The sequence below is a fragment of the Ovis aries genome, chromosome 14, assembly GCF_016772045.2.
Source record: "Ovis aries strain OAR_USU_Benz2616 breed Rambouillet chromosome 14, ARS-UI_Ramb_v3.0, whole genome shotgun sequence".
NCBI lineage: Eukaryota > Metazoa > Chordata > Mammalia > Artiodactyla > Bovidae > Ovis > Ovis aries.
Genome location: NC_056067.1, coordinates 1,381,399 through 1,401,038, shown reverse-complemented (window position 1 = coordinate 1,401,038; position 19,640 = coordinate 1,381,399). Strand labels below are relative to the sequence as shown.

The 19,640-nt window shown below is 49.7% G+C and overlaps 1 protein-coding gene across 3 annotated transcripts in view; it reads left to right on the top strand.

Moving 5' to 3' along the window:
- Positions 1 to 19,640, top strand: part of LOC101115897 (pyruvate dehydrogenase phosphatase regulatory subunit, mitochondrial) — a 43,335-nt gene that overhangs the window by 11,532 nt on the left and 12,163 nt on the right. For all 3 annotated transcript variants that reach the window (XM_027977618.3, XM_027977619.3, XM_060398226.1), the window contains exons 2-15: positions 1,007 to 1,294; positions 2,375 to 2,508; positions 6,064 to 6,145; positions 6,237 to 6,400; positions 7,186 to 7,307; positions 8,045 to 8,162; positions 8,905 to 9,054; positions 11,288 to 11,480; positions 12,661 to 12,785; positions 14,471 to 14,626; positions 15,974 to 16,107; positions 16,481 to 16,629; positions 17,102 to 17,214; positions 18,326 to 18,420. In XM_027977618.3, the coding sequence (XP_027833419.1) occupies positions 1,071 to 1,294; positions 2,375 to 2,508; positions 6,064 to 6,145; positions 6,237 to 6,400; positions 7,186 to 7,307; positions 8,045 to 8,162; positions 8,905 to 9,054; positions 11,288 to 11,480; positions 12,661 to 12,785; positions 14,471 to 14,626; positions 15,974 to 16,107; positions 16,481 to 16,629; positions 17,102 to 17,214; positions 18,326 to 18,420 (1,959 nt within the window). In that variant the 5' untranslated portion in view covers positions 1,007 to 1,070. The remainder of the gene's footprint in view (positions 1 to 1,006; positions 1,295 to 2,374; positions 2,509 to 6,063; positions 6,146 to 6,236; positions 6,401 to 7,185; positions 7,308 to 8,044; positions 8,163 to 8,904; positions 9,055 to 11,287; positions 11,481 to 12,660; positions 12,786 to 14,470; positions 14,627 to 15,973; positions 16,108 to 16,480; positions 16,630 to 17,101; positions 17,215 to 18,325; positions 18,421 to 19,640) is intronic.

Below are 19,640 nucleotides of genomic sequence, written 5' to 3'. Positions count from 1 at the left end.
CCATCCTCATCTGAGCCAGCCTGGCGTTTCCCTGAGAAGTGTGACAGTTTCCTGGCTCACCTCTGCTGTCCCCGTCCTCCTGGGAGCCTTCTGTGGAGCCAGCCTCACCCTGGAGACACGGAGCAGACCGTGTCATGCCCCTGCTTTAGTGCTTTCCTCTGCGCTTAGAGTAAGCCCCGCTGCTCGCGGGGATCCGGGAGCCCCCGCGTGGTTGGTCCCCGCCCCTCCAGCGCGGCCTCTCATGGGAATCCTGGAGCCCCCGATGGTTGGTCCCTGCCCCTCCAGCGCCTCCTCGCGTGGTGATCTGGAGGCCCCCGCATGATTGGTCCCTGCCCCTCCAGCGCGGCCTCTCGTGGGGATCCTGGAGCCCCCGCGTGGTTGGTCCCTGCCCCTCCAGCGCAGCCTCTCGTGGTGATCTGGAGGCCCCCGCATGGTTGGTCCCTGCCCCTCCAGCGCGGCCTCTCATGGGGATCCTGGAGCCCCCAGATGGTTGGCCCCCGCCCCTCCAGCGCCGCCTCTCCTGGTGATCTGGAGCCCCCGCGTGGTTGGCCCCCGCCCCTCCAGCGCGCCCTCAGGTGGCCCCCTCTTACGTGCTGTGCACACTGTCCCCTCTTCTGTGCTGACTCCTCGAGCTCTGCCTCTCCAGGCCTTCGCACACGCTGCTGCTTTCCGACCTCACGTGGCTGGTTCTTGTCATGCAGGTCTTTTCAAATGTCTCCTCTCTGACCTCTGTATTTTGAGCTGCCCCCAGTGACCCTGTCCTGTTAGCTCTGCTGCTTATGTTGTTCGTATATTGGCTGCTTGTCTGTCTGTCTCAGATGTAAGTTGTGTAAAGGCAGGGACCTCCTCGTTTGTCTTCACCGCTGTTAAGACTGGCAGCGTGTCTGGAACTCAGGAAGTCCTGAAACTGGCTGAGTGAACAATCAGCGTTCTGGGTTTCAGGCTTTTCTCGTTAATCCTGTGCTCTGAGCACAGCGGAATGACACACTTGCTTTCCTCTGTCTAGTGTGAATTCCTGGGATCTGCTGCGTGGCTGAGCGAGAGCACGGCCCCCGTTGCTGACAGACGCGATGCTGCACCGGTTGCTGGCGGCGGTCCGAGGACGGGGAAGCCGCCGAGGCTGGCGGAAGGGCTCCCCGGCCAGAGGCAGCGCGTCAGCGGCCGCGGCGCCCCCCGTGGCCCTGCCCGCCCAGGCGCAGGTGGTCGTCTGCGGTGGTGGAATCATGGGCACTTCCGTGGCCTATCACCTCTCCAAGATGGGGTGGAAGGATGTCGTCCTTCTGGAGCAGGGCAGGTAGGACTCCCGCTGGCCATGGCTTGGGGCTCTGCTGCTCTCGGCTTCCCTCATCTCTGTCATCTCAGTAATGCTCACCCACCAATAGCTAACCTAAATGTCACTAAGTAGTATGAATAAAGTACAAAAATGAAATCTTCAGGACTTCGTTTTGTGATGCCTAATATTCTGTTTTCTAGTTTTCAGAGACTGAGACGTAACAAGTAGATAAATGATGTATTTACTTCTGGTTTAAAGTACATCTTGCTCTCTTTGTTGTATTAATTCAACAATAAATACTGTGACTCGGGTGCTTCTTCTGTGAGCTGAAATGAAATTGGCTATATTCTGTCTTATTTCTGTTCCTTTTCTTTGATTATTTTAGAAGTAATCTAAATTACTTTAGATGTACAGAACAGTTGCAATGATAGTGTGGAGTTACCGTATACCTCACGTCCATGTTCATCTGTTACCAACATCTTCTGTCAGGATTAATGTTTCAGTTAATGAGCCAGTACTGATACATTCGTTTAAACTAAAGTTGAGGCTTTATTTCCCCTAGTGTCCTTTTTCTGTTCCAGGCTTTTGTTCGCTGCCACAAATTGGAGTTCATTCTGAATTCTGAATAGGTGACACGTTTACGTAGTTCAGAATTGAAAGTGTGTAAAGGAGCTCATAGGAAAGGCCTCCTTCAGCTCCTAACCTCTGACTACAAGTTCCCTTATGGAAGTGAGTTAAGTTCTTTAGGTACCATTCCAGATAATCCTCTCCATGTATAATCAAATAAGTGTTGGTAGGTGTGTATGCGGGTATCTGGAGATTTATTTATTTTTTTCATACAAGTGACAGCATACCCTAAATAGTTTTCCTCACCTCGCCCTTTTCATTAGAGTTGCTCCATTAGGATTGGTCCATGAAAGTGTTCTTTTTTTTTTTTTTTTTAATGTTGTATAGGTGAAATTCCAAAATTTTAACTCATTCTTGTGTTGATAGACAGTGAGGTTGATTCCATCTGTGGCCGTTCCAGCAGCGGTGTAATGAGGGACCTTGACCTTGCTGTGTTCACTGACGTATGTATCTCCCTAACAATCTATCCTGCAGGCTGGCTGCTGGCTCTACGAGGTTCTGTGCTGGCATCCTAAGCACCGCCAGGCACTTGGCCATCGAGCAAAAGATGGCAGATTATTCAAACAAACTCTACCACCAGTTAGAGCAAGAAACGGGGATCCAAACAGGTAAGCAAGTAGCCTAGACCTGTACTCAGCACTCTAGCGCTGCACCAAGGTGGCCTGTTGATCTGGTAATCAGACTTGAGGCTCAGGCTGGGCTCTGCCACTTGTCCGACTCTAGCCTTGGGCGAGTCTCCTAGCTTGTAGCACTGTCTTTGCTTTCCTTATCTGTAAGTGGAGGGTCTTCAATCAGTACCCTAGCTCCTTGTCAGATTCTGTTATTCTTATGAGGTGAAAATCTTCCTGGACCATTTCCTATATATTCCACTCCTCAAAGTATAATAAGTGGCAACACTTGGCACCTCAGCTTCAGGTATTTGATGGTTAAATCATAGCTTGACCCACCCAAATATTGATACTTACTGGTATTTCTAACTATAAAGCACATACGTGTGTTTCTCCTTACCTGTGTAATTAGGGGAATAAGGACACAGACTATAAGCCACTTATTGGAGTAAGTAAGAGTCCCAAGAGCAGGAAGATGAATCTAAGACCATGATCCATATGGCAGCAAGGTAGAAAGAAAAATCTAGTACTTTGTTGTAAGGTGACATGTTAGCAAGAAGCCCAGAGTCAAAGCTAGTTTCATTGCTGATGAAGCAGTTTGGTGACCACAGTACTGTTAGGGGATGGTAAGGCCCGGTGCTGACGACTGGACGAAGCCTGTGTGAGGGATGCTCTTTTGCAGGCCTTGTGTCATTCAAATCACAGATACATCAAGAGTAATGCTGACAAGGGATGGTAGCTTTTATTTTTGCCAACTGAAGTATAACCTTATTTGTAAATTGTAACTTAAGACTGATTTTCTAGTAACTTAAACATGGTAGACACGGACCTAAATGTATTTCAGTCTTTTTCAGACAGATTTAATTTAATGACTTGAATCAGGCATTAACCAGGGTTTGGGTCCGAATAGGGTCCACTACAGGCCCAGAGGGGGCACTGCTGACTCCTGGTCCCTTGGTTCAGTGACTCGTGCTTTGCTGCGCCTGGCACTCCTCCGCTATTAGAGTCCAGAGGGATGGGGACGTCAGGAAGATAACTGAGTCTAGCCTTTGTTCTGGGTCACCGTCCGGAACCGCCTGTTGGGCTTGATCTCTCCCTGGTGCCTGTGGGGCGGTGAGGAAGTCAGGCAGCCGAGAGCAAGGGCACCCCCTCGGTGTGTCACCCCGGTGCCGTCCGCCAGGGCCGCAGTGAGACACGACACGGGGCTTCCCTGATGGAGGAGTCTGCTGTCCGGCAGGATGGACGGGTGCGCACTCCCATGACGGCGGTCCTCCAGGGGACTGCTTGAGACATTAAATGACATCTCTACAGCCTAGTTTGTTTTGTTTTGTTTTCTTGGCCTAGGAGCATGCAGGATCTTAGTTTTCCAACCAGGGGTCAGACTTTCCCCCGCTGCCCTGCAGTGGAAATGCAGAGATTTAACAACCACTGGCCCATCAGGGAAGTCCCAAAACCTAGATTTAATGGTGCCGTATAATAAGCTAATCTTCTGAAATAGTTCACTCACATGAGGTGTATGGTAACTGCATTTAACTCAGAGTTACTGGGTCACTTCAGGAGTCCTCATTATACAAAATTAGTTTCTGCTGTGCTTCTTTTGTACTTGATAAATTTTTGTCAGGTGACTGAATGTGATAATATAAAAATTTTAATAGTCTTCTGGAAGTATTTCATGTATTATTTGACCTTATAGTAAGGATGGGTCATTCTTTTACAGTTGAAAAACTTAGATACAGGTAGATTAAGCCACTTAACCAAGTTGATGACCAATTAATTTTTAAAAATATTTTGTGGGTTATAAGGAACTTTTAGAAAGTTTTAAATATATATAATAAATTATTATGATAAATGTGAATAATACAGAAATATAAAAAGAAAAAGTCAACCTTCCCACTGAATACCCACCACAAGGTTACCACTCTGTGGTTTGTTGATGTGTACTTTTTTTTAACCAAAATGAGATTGTATTAAGCATGTCTGTACCTTGTTTTTTCCACTTAATATCTTGCACAAAAATATGCATGCATAAAATTGATGAAGTCCACACACAGGAGTATTAAGTAGATGTAAAAAGGAGGAGAAAGATGTCTGTGAACTGTTATGAAATGATCTCTGGGATACATTGTCACATGAGAAAACCAAGATGTTAAAAGCTGTATAAAACGCACTGCTTTTGTATAAGAACTAAGAAGCAATAAGAAAATATACATTATTTTGCGAATAAATATAGAAAGGATAAATCAGAAAGTACTGAGGTTGGCTGGGCTTCCCTGGAGGTTCTGCAGTAAAGAATCTACCAGCCAGTGCAGGACACCAGAGTTCGATCCCTGGGTCAGCAACATCCCCTGGAGAAGGAAGTGGCAACCCACTCCAGTATTCTTGCCTGGAAATCCCATGGACAGAGGCGATCCTGGAGGGCTGTAGTCCATGGAGTGGCAGAAGAGTCAGACATGACATAGCACCTCAACAACAACAGCTGAGGGTGGTCACCCCCAGAGTAAGTGGGGAACACGGTGCATGGTGGGGAAGTGGGGAGTAGTTGATATTTCTGCCTTGACGCTGTGTAGTTTTGACTTATAGAATGATTTGGACATTCTCCATACTCAAATATAAAAAAAAAACTTATCAGAATGGGAGGGAACCAACAGTGGAATACTAGCAGAAATAACATAGTTGCATTTCAGATGAATAACAGCTTTATTATGGGGAAAAAAGCAAACTCAGAGACTTCTGACCATAGTGTTTAACTCTACCTTCAGTCGAAGACAAACAGAACTGTGAACAAACATTGACCTGTACTTAGCAAGTTATTTTTCACAGTGGTATGAACATTTTTGCTTTCTGTATATCCTAGGACAGAGCAAAGGAATAAATATAATGAGGATATGTCTAATACTTACAAAAACCAGGCTCTGAAATGATCATGACTATATTTCCTTTTAAAAAGACACCTGACTGATTCAAGCTTTTCTTATGAGAACTGAAAAGACATTGCACTCTGGGAGGCTTGTCACTGACTCAAGTGTTGTAGTGGTCACATCCAGTACGTTGACCGCAAACAGCAGGAATCGCCCGGGGCTAAGCTGGGCAACAAGGAGCTTCTGGAAGGCCACTGGGGCCTGTGGACTAGGAGGCGGCTGCCAGCTGGAGGCGGGGTGGAGCCGGGTGGTGAGGACCCAGGCCCTCAGCTGGAAGGAGGGTGGGCTGGCCGGGACACTGCTGCTCCTGAGATGAGAGGAGGGACCTCCGCCTTCTCTCCTGGCTCAAGCCCCAGTGTTCCAGGAGGTCAGACCGGCTGAGCGCAGGTCACAGGCCTGCGGCTGCGCTGAGGACAGCCATCGCCACGGTTACGTGCCCACCAAGGACCGAGGAGAAAAGGGCCTGGTTACCCAAAGGGGTGCAGGAGGGAGGGGTCACAGTTGCGTCCCTCGCAGAGCTGTGAGCTGAGCCCGTCCAGGACTCCCTGCGGGTCGCCCGCCTGGCAGGCTGGTGGGCTCCCGCTGTGCCCCTGCGGGTGGCCCGGTCTGTCTGAGTCTGGGCTGCTTCTCCCTCCAGGTTACACTAGGACGGGCTCCATCTTTCTGGCCCAAACTCAGGACCGGCTCATCTCCCTGAAGCGCATCAACTCGAGGCTGAAGTACGTATGAGGCTGAGCCCGTCCCGACTTCCTGTCAGCTGACCTCTGCGGAGGCCGGGGAATGTCATTGTGCCCCTGTGTTCTGTGCCAGTGTCGTAGGCATCCCCTGCGAGATCGTCTCCCCCAAGAAAGTGGCCGAGCTGCACCCTCTGCTCAACGTGCACGACCTGGTGGGGGCCATGCACGTCCCCGAGGACGCGGTGGTGTCCTCCGCCGACGTGGCGCTCGCCCTGGCCAGTGCCGCCTCCCAGAGCGGTGAGTGGGCGCGGGGTGAGGAGAGGGCTGGTCTCAGGAGAGCGGCCCAGCGGCGGCAGCGCCACCAGACAGCGTCTGCATGGAACTCCGGCTCGCGGCTCTTGAGTTTTTGTCTCAGCGCGGTACCTGTCGGCGCAGTTTCCCTCAGGGCCACGTTTTTCTTGTGCAGTCTCCTAGGCGCTGCCTTCAGTCCTGCTTAGAGCATTCTAGGTGTAAGGGCCTTTCTCCCTCCACAGGACCTGAGAAGCTCCGAGGCTGGCACATGCCTCGGGGGTTTAATGCACAGCTGGGGTCATGTCCTGGGGTTGGAATGAACGAGGGGAAGGCTCATCTGTGGTGGTGTCCGCTCTGGATGAACTGCTTCGTGGTGTGGGTCGATCAGGATTGAGGCGGCCCTGTGGCTCTGTTTCTCTCCTGCCCCTTTAAGGATCCCTGGATTTTTGTTTGGCTGCACCAAGCCCCTTGAGGGCCTTTGATTCCCAGCCAGGGATGGAACCCAGGCCCCTGCAGTGGAAGCGTGGACCCGAACCACCGGACCGCCAGGGAAGGCCCATGATCCCTGAGATTTCATTATGTGCTTCAGTTGGTTTTTTCAGTTGGCCTGGTCTTTTCAGTCTTGGGAAAGGCCCATTTCTACCATCTCAGGATGTGGTTCTAGGAGTGTTTTGGATTCCAAAGTTAAAGCATGGACCTGGTCTGTTCAGTGTTTGTTGAGAAGCTGCTGCAGATGCCTGACTCTGAGACAGCAGATGACAAAACCCAACTCTGTGTTTACCTTGGGACAGGTGTTCAGATCTATGACCGGACAAGTATTCTTCATGTTATGGTCAAAAGAGGTCAAGTCACCGGCGTGGAGACAGACAAAGGACAGATCCAGTGCCAGTATTTTGTCAACTGTGCTGGTCAGGTAGGTCAGTGATGAGACTGGGTCGCTGCCTTTCTTATTTAACTTTGTCTCCAGGATTTGGGGTACAGAGGTAAGCCTAGTTTTCTGATGGACTGAGCAGGCGTCCGGGACACACTGTTCCTTCTGTGGCCGGGAAAACTCGGAATCCCCCCCCTCCACACGGGAAGCCCGCCCTTGCCCCTCGTGTGGAAGCTGGGCACCGTCCCCCTCCTCCCCGGCCGAGGGGCAGCCCCGCTCAGGGAGGCCCAGAGAGTCAGCGCGGACAGCGCTCGGTCCCTGGTCGGGCTGCATGGTGGTTCGTGCCATCCCGCCGCCCAGCAGACGAGCGTTGGGATGCCCCTGTGTCGGGAGCGTGGGTTCCGTGTCAGGACCCTAAACCCTGCAGCCCAGAAGGCAGACTGTCCCTTGCCCCCCTCCACGGTCCTAGGGGCAGCCGGGAGTGCTTTCCGCCACGTGGAGGTCTTCGTGGTTGGTGTTTGGGGTTCCAAGGGCCTGGCTCCCCTTCCGAGCTGGTAGCTCTGTCTTCTCTGCTCAGAAAGCAGACTCCGTGGCTCAGCCATTACAGTGTTGCTCCCCTCTGAAACGTTAGGAACTAAAGCTGGGAGTCGGCTTCCCACAGCTGATGGGGAGTGGGAGCTCCCAGGAGCCGCTCGCAGTGACACTCGTCTCAAGAGGCTGCCCTTGCTCACGCGCCTTTCTGTTCCTCTCCACCCACCCCTCCCTCTGTGCATCTGTAGTGGGCATACGAGCTGGGTCTGTGCAGCGAGGAGCCGGTTAGCATCCCGTTACATGCCTGCGAACACTTCTACCTTCTGACTCGCCCCTGGGAGACCCCGCTGCCGAGCAGCACGCCAAGTGAGGACTTGCGCTTTGTTTTTACTCTTGTCTCCTCGCCCCTGCTCTGTCCTCTGCCAAGAAAGGCTTTCTGCTGAGGACAGACTGCGCCCAGAAGAGTCTTTTCACTTCTTTTCTGGAGCATGTTACAGGGCGGTGGACCCCGTTCTAACTTGACTTGAATGTCTCTTTATGAAAGGATGGCCAAAGTGGGCGTACCATTTGAGCAGTTTTGTTTCTTTGTTTGCAAGCTAACTGTAGTCCCAGACAGAGGTCTGACTTGGCCATGTCTGGAGTGTAACCTAGAGTTGACATAATGCTACCCATTGTGGAGATGTCACTGGTGAGCTCTAAACTCGGGCTGCTCAGTGACTCTCAGCACCGTAGGGAGGGTTCAATACCACTTGGAGGTCTTCATCCCTAAGATGGACTCTGCAGCCCCCTCTGTCAGGCTTTCCTGTGGCACAGTGGCAGTTATGTGGTTTGATTCTGAGAACTAGTCAAAGCTTCTAGGTAAGTGATTGGTATAGGGGTAATCGGAAAAACAGTCTCCACAATAAATCTGGAAGGAGCATCCTTGCCCATGACCGGGAAAAGCATTTTAAAGCTAATGGTGCTTGTGTTTACTGAACACTGCCTGGTTAATACGGGCAATTTTAGGTGTTTTTGTTTAACTTCTTTTTCTGTCCGTGTAGACAGCTGGCTTGCCTCTAAACCCTGTGTTCTCTTCTGCTCCCTACCTCCTTGTCATTTTTCCTCTCAGCTGTTGTAGATGCCGATGGAAGAATTTATATTCGGAACTGGCAGGGTGGCATCCTGTCAGGGGGCTTTGAGAAAAACCCCAAACCAATTTTCACTGAGGGCAAGAACCAGCTGGAGATTCAGAATCTGCAGGAAGACTGGGATCATTTTGGTACGTAAACTAGATTTTAACATGAGAGCCTTGTATTTGTCTAAGATGTTACTCATTAAAGCCTTTTCAGAAACACAGGCATGGCTCATTTTATTGTGCTTCTCAGATACTGAGTTTGTTTCAGTAAATTGAAGATCTGTGGCAAACGCTGCGCTGAACAAGTCTTATTGGCACCATTCTCCAACAGCATTTTCTGACTTTCATCTCTTGAATTTCGGTAGTTACAGTAATTCTTCAGACTTTTTCATGGTTGTGTGTGTTATTGGATCTGTGGTTTGTGATCTGTGTATTTCTTCAGTGATCTGTCTGTTGTATTAATGATCTATGTTGTATCAGTGATCTGTCAATTGCAAAAGATAGGATTTACTGAAGGTTCGGATAATAGCATATTTTAGCAGTAAGGGTTTTTTTTTTTTTAAGTTTTTATAGTTTTAATAATATACTGAAGTCTGAGCGGAAATTGTTTAATGTTCAGTGGCGTTTTTGAGATATGATTGATGTACACAATATACAAGTTTCATGTGTACAAACAGTATAGCAGTTCTCAATTTTAAAAGGTTATGTTCCATTAATAGTTATGACATACTGTAGTCTGTGTTGTACAATACATCCTTGTAGCTTATTTGTTTCATACGTAGTACTTTGTACCTCTATACTCCCTCCCCTTACCTCGCCCCTTCCCACTTCCCTCTCCCACTGATAACCACAAGTCTGTGTCCATTTCTTTTCTGTTACATTCACTAGGTTCTTTCCTTTTTAGACTCCACATATAGGTGATAGCATTCAGTATTTGTCTTTCTCTGACGCATTTCACTAAACATAATACCTTTTAAGTCTGTCCATGTTGTTGCAAGTAGCAAAAAAATTTTTTAATAGCTGCATAGCAGTCCATTGTATATACATATACCACATCTGTTGATGGACACTTAGGTTGCTTGTATATCTGGCCAAGTATTTTTTAATTTACATTTTTTGGTATGTATATTGGTATTGTGTTTTTGCTTTTTTTGTGTTTGGTGCTCTTTTCCCCACAAGGCTTGCAGGATTTTAATTTCCTGACCAGCTATTGAACTCCATGCACACACCAGTGAAAGTGTGGGGTCCTAATCACTGGACTGCCAGGGCATATCCTGTCCATTCGTTTTTTATAGACATAATTCTATTGAACACATAATACAATATAATTTTTACATGCACTGTAACATAATTTTGATATGCGCTGAGGGAACCAAAACATTCACACAGCTCACTGTGGCAGTATTCACTTTATTACAATAGTCTGGAAACAGATCAAGGTATACCTGTGATCCCTTATTTGATCTTTGTAACAACCCCATTTGGTGTCCACAGAGGTTGTCTGGTCTAAGGATATAGTTCCTGGGAAGCCGATTCAGAGACCTAAAATTAAAATCTTGGTTAATCTTGTCTTCTCACTTTTTCGTCTAAACTCTTTGCTGAAATTTTAGGCTAGGAGGAAACCTACTTTCTTTTTTTTTGAAACCTTCTTTTGATAGGACTTCATTTAAGATGGAAGAGAATTTTTAAAAGCGAAATTGTTAATATGTTCTTTTACTCAGTTTTTAAATAATTTATTTAATAGGCAATATAATCATGTAATTCCAAATTCAAAAGGTATGAAAGGGTCTGTCATGAAGAGTGTCCTTTCTTCCACTTGAACTTAATTTTTTTTTCCTTAATTTGGGGAAATTTCAGACTTTTACAAGTGAAGAGAAAAACATACAGATGTCCCATGTCCCTGCCAGCTGGCTTCAGTCTGGCTTCATCTTGATCCCTGTCCCACTGGATCTTTCCTGGGTGATGGACTGACCTTAAAACAAGCTGAGGATCTGTCTTTCGCAGCTGTTAGAACGTAGGAAAATACTGCCTTTTATTGCGTATCTCTTTGGGGGCCTTTTAATTAAGAGCTTTTGTCCTACCACTGATGCCTATGAGATTTTATTTGAGGGCCACACATAGTATCTGGTCTTCCATAGGCTATCACCTTTCCTTTCTACAGAGTATCTTTTTTTTCCCGTCTTTATGACAAGAACTTTGTAGGGATGTCCCGTAATTCCACCAAGGCTTCTGCTTCTGATAGATGGCCCAGTTGGCTCTTCTCACAAAACCTCCCCAAGACACTTTGAGAAAGGAGCAGGAGGCGAGGTGTGAAGGGCAAGGCAGTTTTGAGGCCCCTCAAGCTGAGGACTGGGTTTGGGTCTGTTGTGTCGCTCAGAGCCCCTGCTGAGTTCCCTGCTGCGTCGGATGCCACAGCTGGAGACGCTGGAGATCGTGAAGCTGGTGAACTGCCCCGAGACCTTCACCCCAGACATGCGGTGCATCATGGGCGAGTCTCCCTCAGTGCGGGGCTACTTCGTCCTGGTGGGAATGAACTCCGCAGGCCTTTCGTTTGGTGGAGGAGCTGGAAAGTAAGTCCTTCCCACTCAGACTGGGCTTGCTGGGCTTCCTCCTTTCTTGTTCACATGGTGTGTGATGTACTTAGTCCAGCACGTTCGTAGTAAGCAGACGACACGTGTCCGTAGAGAGCTCTGTCCCTGTAAAGGTACTCGGCCCTTGTTGCAGGCATGTCACCGTGAACCCCTCTTGTGGAGTTAGCCTGGGAACCAGTGGGGTGTTCGTCTGTACTGCTTCAGTCATAACAAGCGTTGGTCCTTCGAATGTGTTTCTTTGAGTTTGGAAGTAGTGTTGGTGAGCGGAGTAGAAGATCATGCTCATCACCCAAGTTTTTATTTTAAAATTTGGTACTAATATAAATAAAGCCAGTGTCAAAAGGACAGTACTACAAAATTCCACCTATTTGAATACATAAGAGTAGTGCTATTCATAGAGACAGACATAGAATGGTGGTTGATGGGGGTGCGGGGGGTGGTCTCTGTTTACTGGATGTAGTTTGTTTGGGAAGTGAAAAGAATTCTGGAGGTGAATGGTGGTGATCATTATAGACAGTGTGAAAATACGTAACATCCCTGATGTATGTACTCTTAAATGGTTGAGATGGTAAATTTCATATTGTCTGTATTTCACCACAATTAAAAAAAAATTTTAATTAGCTGACCAGTAAGTATACTTGGGTGAACTGTGGAATGGCTCTGAAAACAGTTATGGATTAGAAGTTACCAAAAATGTTTGGAGCAAAGGTGATAGGCCATATAACTATATAACCTCCTGAGATGACTGTTTTACAGGGGGAAAGAAATCAACATGTACAGAGTACATTTGTATGTTTATTTTAGCCTTATTTGTTCACCCGTGTGTACTGAGTCACTTGTCATGTCTGACTCTGCGACTCTGTAGACTGTAGCCCACCAGGCTCCGCTGTCCGTGGGATTTCCCAGGCAAGAATACTGGAGTGGGCTGCTGTGCCCTAATACTTCCCAGGCAGTCTTACCATTAGTGCTCATGTCCTCATGGTGGTCTTGTGAGAGCAGTAGGTGGATCTCATTTGCTTCCTCCAGAAGTTAAGGAATTAGAGAATCTCTCAGCCAGTCTTGACAAGACAGGGTCTTTCAGTCCCGTTGGTGCTGGAGTCCTAGTCCTGCGCTGAGAGTGTCACAGCGCTGAGAGGCCTGGCAACTTCCCCCTTTGCAGGTACCTCGCTGAATGGATGGTGCACGGCTACCCCTCGGAAAACGTCTGGGAACTGGACCTGAAGCGGTTTGGAGCCCTCCAGAGCAGCCGAACCTTCCTGCGCCACCGTGTCATGGAGGTCATGCGTGAGTGAAGCTGCATCCCCACTGCCCCTCTCCGCAGGCGTCTGGCTGGCTCTGTCTCCACAGGGCAGATTCTTCCTCGGTTCCTCAGCAGTGGCTTCAAGCTGGGCTTCTGGCGTTTGACCGTTCCAGGCCTGTGTTGGGGGTGTGATGCCCATGACATGTGGACTGCTTTGTTTAGTGTGTTGTACGGTACTCACCTCCGTGACCAGGAAGTGGACTGGGACGCACGGGGGTCACTCCTGTCAGGCGCCGAGCAGCAGCTTCTTGAACATTCTTGTCTTTGCCTTCTTTTCACTTTGCTGTGTCGCAGTGAATGCTCGCACTCCCCACTTGGTCTTTGAGATCATGGTTTGCTTTCCAAGGCAGAGAATTTGTCAAGTTAGTCTCAAAGCATAAGTGACTCTCATCATCAATCCACCGTCTGCTCACCAAAGAGGAAACCGCTTCTCTTGTAGATGCCAGACATGCATTCCTGCTTTCTCTTTGGTTTTGCTTCTGACTTTGAAGGGTTACTGTCTTGTCTTGGCTTTTTATTTCCCAGTGAGCTCTTTAAAATATCTCTATATATACTGTATTTCTTTTGGCCGTGCTGGGTGTTCGGCGCTGCGTGCGGCCTTTCTCAGTTCTGGCAGGGAGGGCTGCTCTGCTCTGGTGTGCAGGCTTCTCGTTGCAGCGGCTTCTCTCTTTGCGGGGCACAGACTCCAGGCCACACCGGCTTCAGTGGTTGTGGTGCACGGGCTGGTAGCCGTATGTGTGACTGCCAAGATTTTTTGTTTTCTGTGCAAATCGTAATGAAGCTTGAGCTTCTTATAGATACAGCACTTTGGGGGCCCTTCTCTGATTCTCATGAGTTGCAAGTTTTTTCATGACAGAAAATGGGGAATTGGAAGGTAGAGCCTAAAGCCCAGAAGAGATCTGGACCGTTCAGAGAGCGCAGCATGGCTTGCTTCTGCCTCAGCGAAGTACCTCTTGTTTGGCCTTGTATGAAGTCCAGTCTTCTCTCTGGAAGACACTAAAGATCATACTCTTTCTGGATATTTTTACTTACTGCTGTTGCAGATTGGACATTAGGAGAAGTGAATTCTGCCCCTAGCCTTGTTATGTAACAATGTCAGTGGGACAGCTGTGCAACCTGTCAGGTTCCATATCAAGTGCGCTGTGTGCCCTTTTGCTTCAGAGATGGTTAAATGCCCGGGCAAGTGTGTGACAGGTCTGAGACTCCAACCACACACGCGCTGGAAAGAAGCAGGTGCCGGCGCTTCACACTATATAACCTCGCGTGTCCTGTGTAGACGTGACCTTCACTCCTGCTGGGAGCTCAGCAAGGTTTAGAACCCTTTCTCCCATTGTTTCCACCTGCCAGCTTAAAAACAACTGTAAACAAAGATCTGGAGTCTTGACGTGGCTCACAGCTGCATAACTCTGTGGAGGGGCGACACCAGCTCTTACAATGCAGCCTTCTCTTCTGGAGCGTTCCTGTCACACTGGGTGCTGTTGGGAATTGGGCTGCAGCAGCATGAAAGCATGCCCTTTTGAATGGAAGCAGCCCCAGAGTCTCGTGGGTAGGGGTGCTCAGCTCTGTGGCTTGGGCTCTCACCGCCTGCTCTTCCGTCTCCAGAGTCTCGTGGGTAGGGGTGCTCAGCTCCATGGCTTGGGCTCTCACCGCCTGCTCTTCCGTCCCCTAGCTCTGCTCTACGACCTGAAGGTTCCCCGCTGGGATTTCCAGACTGGCAGGCAGTTACGCACCTCTCCTCTCTATGACCGGCTGGACGCGCAGGGAGCCAGGTGGATGGAGAAACACGGATTCGAGAGGCCAAAGTACTTCGTGCCACCAGATAAGGGTAAGAAGGCACGTTCTCATATTTGTTCTTTTTGTCCTAAGAATAATAAATCTTGGTTTGGTCTGGTTTTATTTTATTTTATTTTTTTTTAAATATTTTAGTTTTTTATTTTTTAAAATTTTAAAATCCTTAATTCTTACATGCATTCCCAAACATGAACCCCCCTCCCACTTCCCTCCCCATAACATCTTCCTGGGTCATCCCCATGCACCAGCCCCAAGCATGCTGCATCCTGCGTCAGACATAGACTGGCGATTCAATTCACATGATAGTATACATGTTAGAATGTCATTCTCCCATATCATCCCACCCTTGGTCTGGTTTTAAATTACGGATTTTGGCTGTGCCGTGTCTCTGTTGCCGAGCGGGGGCTCCCTCAGCTGTGGCCTGCGGGCCCGCTCTCCGGCTGTGGCGCACGGGGGCGCTCTCCGGCTGTGGCGCACGGAGGCCGCTCTCCGGCTGTGGCGCGCGGGGCCCGCTCTCCGGCTGTGGCGCACGGGGGCGCTCTCCGGCTGTGGGGCACCGGGCCGCTCTCCGGCTGTGGCGCACGGGGGCGCTCTCCGGCTGTGGCGCACGGAGGCCGCTCTCCGGCTGTGGCGCGCGGGGCCCGCTCTCCGGCTGTGGCGCACGGGGGCGCTCTCCGGCTGTGGGGCACCGGAGGCCGCTCTCCGGCTGTGGCGCACGCGCTGGGGGCTCCGGGCTCTTCGGCTGTGGCGCACGGGGCCCGCTCTCCGGCTGTGGGGCACCGGGCCGCTCTCCGGCTGTGGCGCACGGGGCCGCTCTCCGGCTGTGGCGCACGGAGGCCGCTCTCCGGCTGTGGCGCGCGGGGCCCGCTCTCCGGCTGTGGCGCACGGGGGCGCTCTCCGGCTGTGGCGCACGGAGGCCGCTCTCCGGCTGTGGCGCGCGGGGCCCGCTCTCCGGCTGTGGGGCACCGGGCCGCTCTCCGGCTGTGGCGCACGGAGGCCGCTCTCCGGCTGTGGCGCGCGGAGGCCGCTCTCCGGCTGTGGCGCGCGGGGGCGCTCTCCGGCTGTGGCGCGGGCTCTCGTTGCAGGGTGCAGGCCCTGGGGCACGCGGGCTCCGGGAGTTGTGTGCACAGGTTTAGTTGCTCCATGTGGGATCTTCCTGGGTCAGGAATCAAGCCTGTGTCCCCCTTACTGACAGGCAGATTCTTAACCACTGGACCACTAGGGAAGTCCTAAACCTCATTTTTAAATCAGTATACTCGACTGTGTTCCTGGGAGAATAAATAATAAAAACCAATTATACTGTCCTAAGCTATCAAGGAAACTCGCCAGGACAAAACTCCTCCTCCTTTTGCTTCTTCCTCTGGTTTTCTCTGTCCTATAGACCTCCTGGCCTTGGAGCAGAGCAAGACTTTCTACAAGCCAGACTGGTTTGAGATTGTGGAGTCGGAAGTCAAGTGCTGTAAGGAAGCCGTGTGTGTCATTGACATGTCCTCTTTCACAAAGTTTGAAATAACAGTAAGTATTTGAGAACCAGCAGAACAGACTTGGAGACATGCATGTTTATTATATGCCTCTTGTTTTTCGTCTGTCACTTCAAAACTGATTCTGTAAGAACTCGGGTATATTTTGGTGTGTCAACTGAATTATAACATTTTCTGGAATTTTTAGCTCTTTGTTTCTGATTCTTTCTCTGCTTGTAGAGGCCCGTTTGACACTAGAATCAGTAGCTAGCTTACCTGAGCTCCTTGCAGTGGGGTGAATCTGCAGATGTTGTTGCGCGAGGCCCAGCTAGTTGAATTTTCTCAGCAAGTGGCTTTGCACGTCAGGCCGCGTTGCCAGCCAGAGGTTCTTACATCTGTTATCTCTGTTTCATTCCCCAACCCTACAGTCCACTGGGGATCAGGCATTAGAAATTCTCCAGTACCTCTTCTCCAACGACCTTGACGTGCCCGTGGGCCACATCGTGCATACCGGCATGCTCAACGAGCGTGGCGGGTACGAAAACGACTGCAGCATAGCCCGGCTGAGCAAGCGCAGGTGAGCCAGGCGCCGCCCTGCTCCCTCCACACCTGGGCCCTAGATGGCGTGGCCACTTTTGCAGGACATTGTTAATAACACCGAGAACAAAAAACATTTCATTAATGCATGTCCAGTTCATCAGCAGTGCCCGCGCACGCGCACGCACGCACACACACTCCACCCCGCCACGAGGAGAGGGAAAAAGACGCACCAGATTATTTAAAACCTAGTGTGGAGAATTAGTTATTCTACTTGGAGAAGGTGCCTTATCTTACGTTGGTAGGCTGTATGATTTCTTGGCACTAGCAGAATGCCAGACCTTGCTTGGTCCGGACGTGGTGTGTCCGAGAAGGATGTGCTCTTGGCCCTTCCTGAAAGTGAAGAGACCGCTGGGCATGTTCTGTCCGTTGCTTTCACTCTAGCTGAGAACTCCTGCTTCCTGATCATTCTGCTGCTGCCTGGTTTTGATTACTTTTGGTCTCACTTTCAGTTTCTTCATGATTTCTCCAACTGACCAGCAGGTCCATTGTTGGGCTTGGCTTAAGAAATACATGCCAGAAGACAGCAACCTGATTCTGGAGGACGTCACCTGGAAATACACTGGTAAGGGGCCCTCCAGGGTCAGGGGGCCTGCTGGGGTCAGGGGCCCTCCGGGGTCAGCTGGCCCAGTGATCCAGGTTTGTCTTCTCCATTTGCCTTCTTCATATCTGGTGTTCAGGAGTGTCAGAATTAGCCTCTTGTAAGAGGCTCCTGGTCATAGCCAATGGATCGCTAGCGCTTCCCCACATGTTATAAGTGAAGTGTGGGATGACTTATCGCTTCTCTGTTTATGTGGTTACTGCTGTATCCCCTACAGTCAGCAAATCAGAGTGCAAATATTTGTTGAATTAACGAATGACTCATTATTAAATTATTTTAATTCATTATGTAAATGTTGTTTTCATCACAATTTCCCCTAGTTTTTTTTTTTTTAAATAAATACTTCTTAAGGATGGTTAACTTATTCCCTGATTATCTCCCCTCAGCAATCCTCTCATGGAGCAGCCCTTTCTCTTCTACCCCCTAATTTCAGCTTTAACCCCTCCCTGCTTCTCACTTAAAGGACCCTTGCCTTGCCTCCACCAGAGGCGAGTTCATCGTAGCAAATATGATGGCCTTCTTGCTACCAGATTGGAAAACTAGAGGCTTACGGAAGCCAGCCTGTTTTCCAGTCCGTCTGAGGGTATCTGATGTGTGACGTGCTCAGCTGCTGTCACAGATCCCAGCCAGGGGGCAGCTCTCCTCGGGGCTCTCCTGTTACTGATTTGTGTTTGAGGCTTTTCCATCACACAGCTGCACTGGGAAGAGGCGGGGAGCGGGACCTCTGCAGGTGTTCAGGGCCAGGCCTGGGAGTGGACTCCTGTCCTCTGGCTTCATGCTCCCAGTCTCCCTGAAGAGGAGGCTGTAGAGACTCGTCTTCCTTTGTACCCAGGAAGAGGCCACAACTGGCCAGGCTCTCACATGCCAGGAGTCAGTGGCAGCACTTAACAGCCTTGTCAGGATAAGTGTGTTCGCCAGAATCTAGGTGCATCCTAGGACTGCCTAAACACAGGAAGGTTTTCATGGTCTTGCCACCCAGACCTGGCCATAGGTGAGCAAGTCCAGAACAGACCTTCCCCATTGGCTCAGCTGTTCACCTGGAGCAGCCAGACATGTCCTTTTCTTTCCCCTTTAGCCCTCAACCTGATTGGTCCTCGAGCTGTGGACGTGCTATCTGAGTTGTCCTATGCCCCTATGACTCCAGACCACTTCCCAAGTCTGTTCTGCAAGGTGAGTACTGGAAAACTTCTAGTTTTTAAATAAGCAGGGAATGTTCTTTTATAGAGATGGCAATTACATGTTCTCATTATGGTGTTAACATCCACAAAGTGTATTCTTACATTCATTAAGCAAACAAAATGAGTATATCCACTATTTTCCATTCTTTACAGTCTTCTTATTTAATAAACATTGATATCTTTAAAGTGGACCTAACTTTTCTCAATATCAGTTGTATATATTTATTGCTTTCTGTGAAAGTGAAAGTCGCTCAGTCGTGTCCACGGAATTCTCCAGGCCAGAATACTGGAGAATACTGGAGAATACTGGAGTGGGTAGCCTTTCCCTTCTCCAGGCAATCTTCCCAACCCAGGAATTGAACCAGGGTCTCTTGCATTCAGGCAGATTCTTTCCCAGCTGACCTATCAGGGAAGCCCATTGCTTTCTGTAGCAGTGGATTACATTTTTATGTTGTAGTATTATGAGACTGATGCCAAAAAACGCCAGCCAAGGTCAGGTCCCTTCTCTCCATGCAGAGCTTACTCTTTTCCACCCATGAAGTAACTTCTGTGTATGTGGCCCCTTCAGATAAGAAATGGCTAGGCGAATCCCTAAACATACATGGTTTTCTTTCTTATACTTGGCAAGTAGATCTGAGTGAAACAAAGTGCAACTGAGTGAAAAGAAGGACAGCTGAACACTCTGGGAAGTGGCTAATGGAGAGGTCTGCACAGACGGATGTTTTGGCAGCTGTCACAGGCAGCTCTGGGACAGTTACTGATGGGGTGCTCTTTGAAGTTCAGACTGAAGTCAGGTTCCTCTTAAGTGACTTCACAGCTCTCTCTTCTCTGTGGCACAGTTAAAGCAGCAGAAAGCTCTGTTAGCTGTCAGCCAGCCCTGTCAAAGCCCTTTCTTTGCTCTGAGAAGAGGCTTGCCCCAGACCCTTGTGCCTCCCCACGGAGGCGGCCTGCTAGGGGCCTTCTGGGGCTCCCCACACCCCGCCACAGAGCGAGGTCGAGTCAGAGGCCCTTTTGAGTCACTGCTGCTGGAAACGTGTTCAGAACACGGGGAGCCCAGTGTCTGCCCTCCAGGGTAGCAGGTGAACCAGCGTCTTCTCTGGGGCAGGTGCCCAGGGCTGCTCGGCCAGGTCCACCAAGGAACATTTGCCTGCTCTTTATAGCTCCTGATGTCCTGACTAAAACCAGCAGATCTTCAGCAGGACTTTGTGGAGA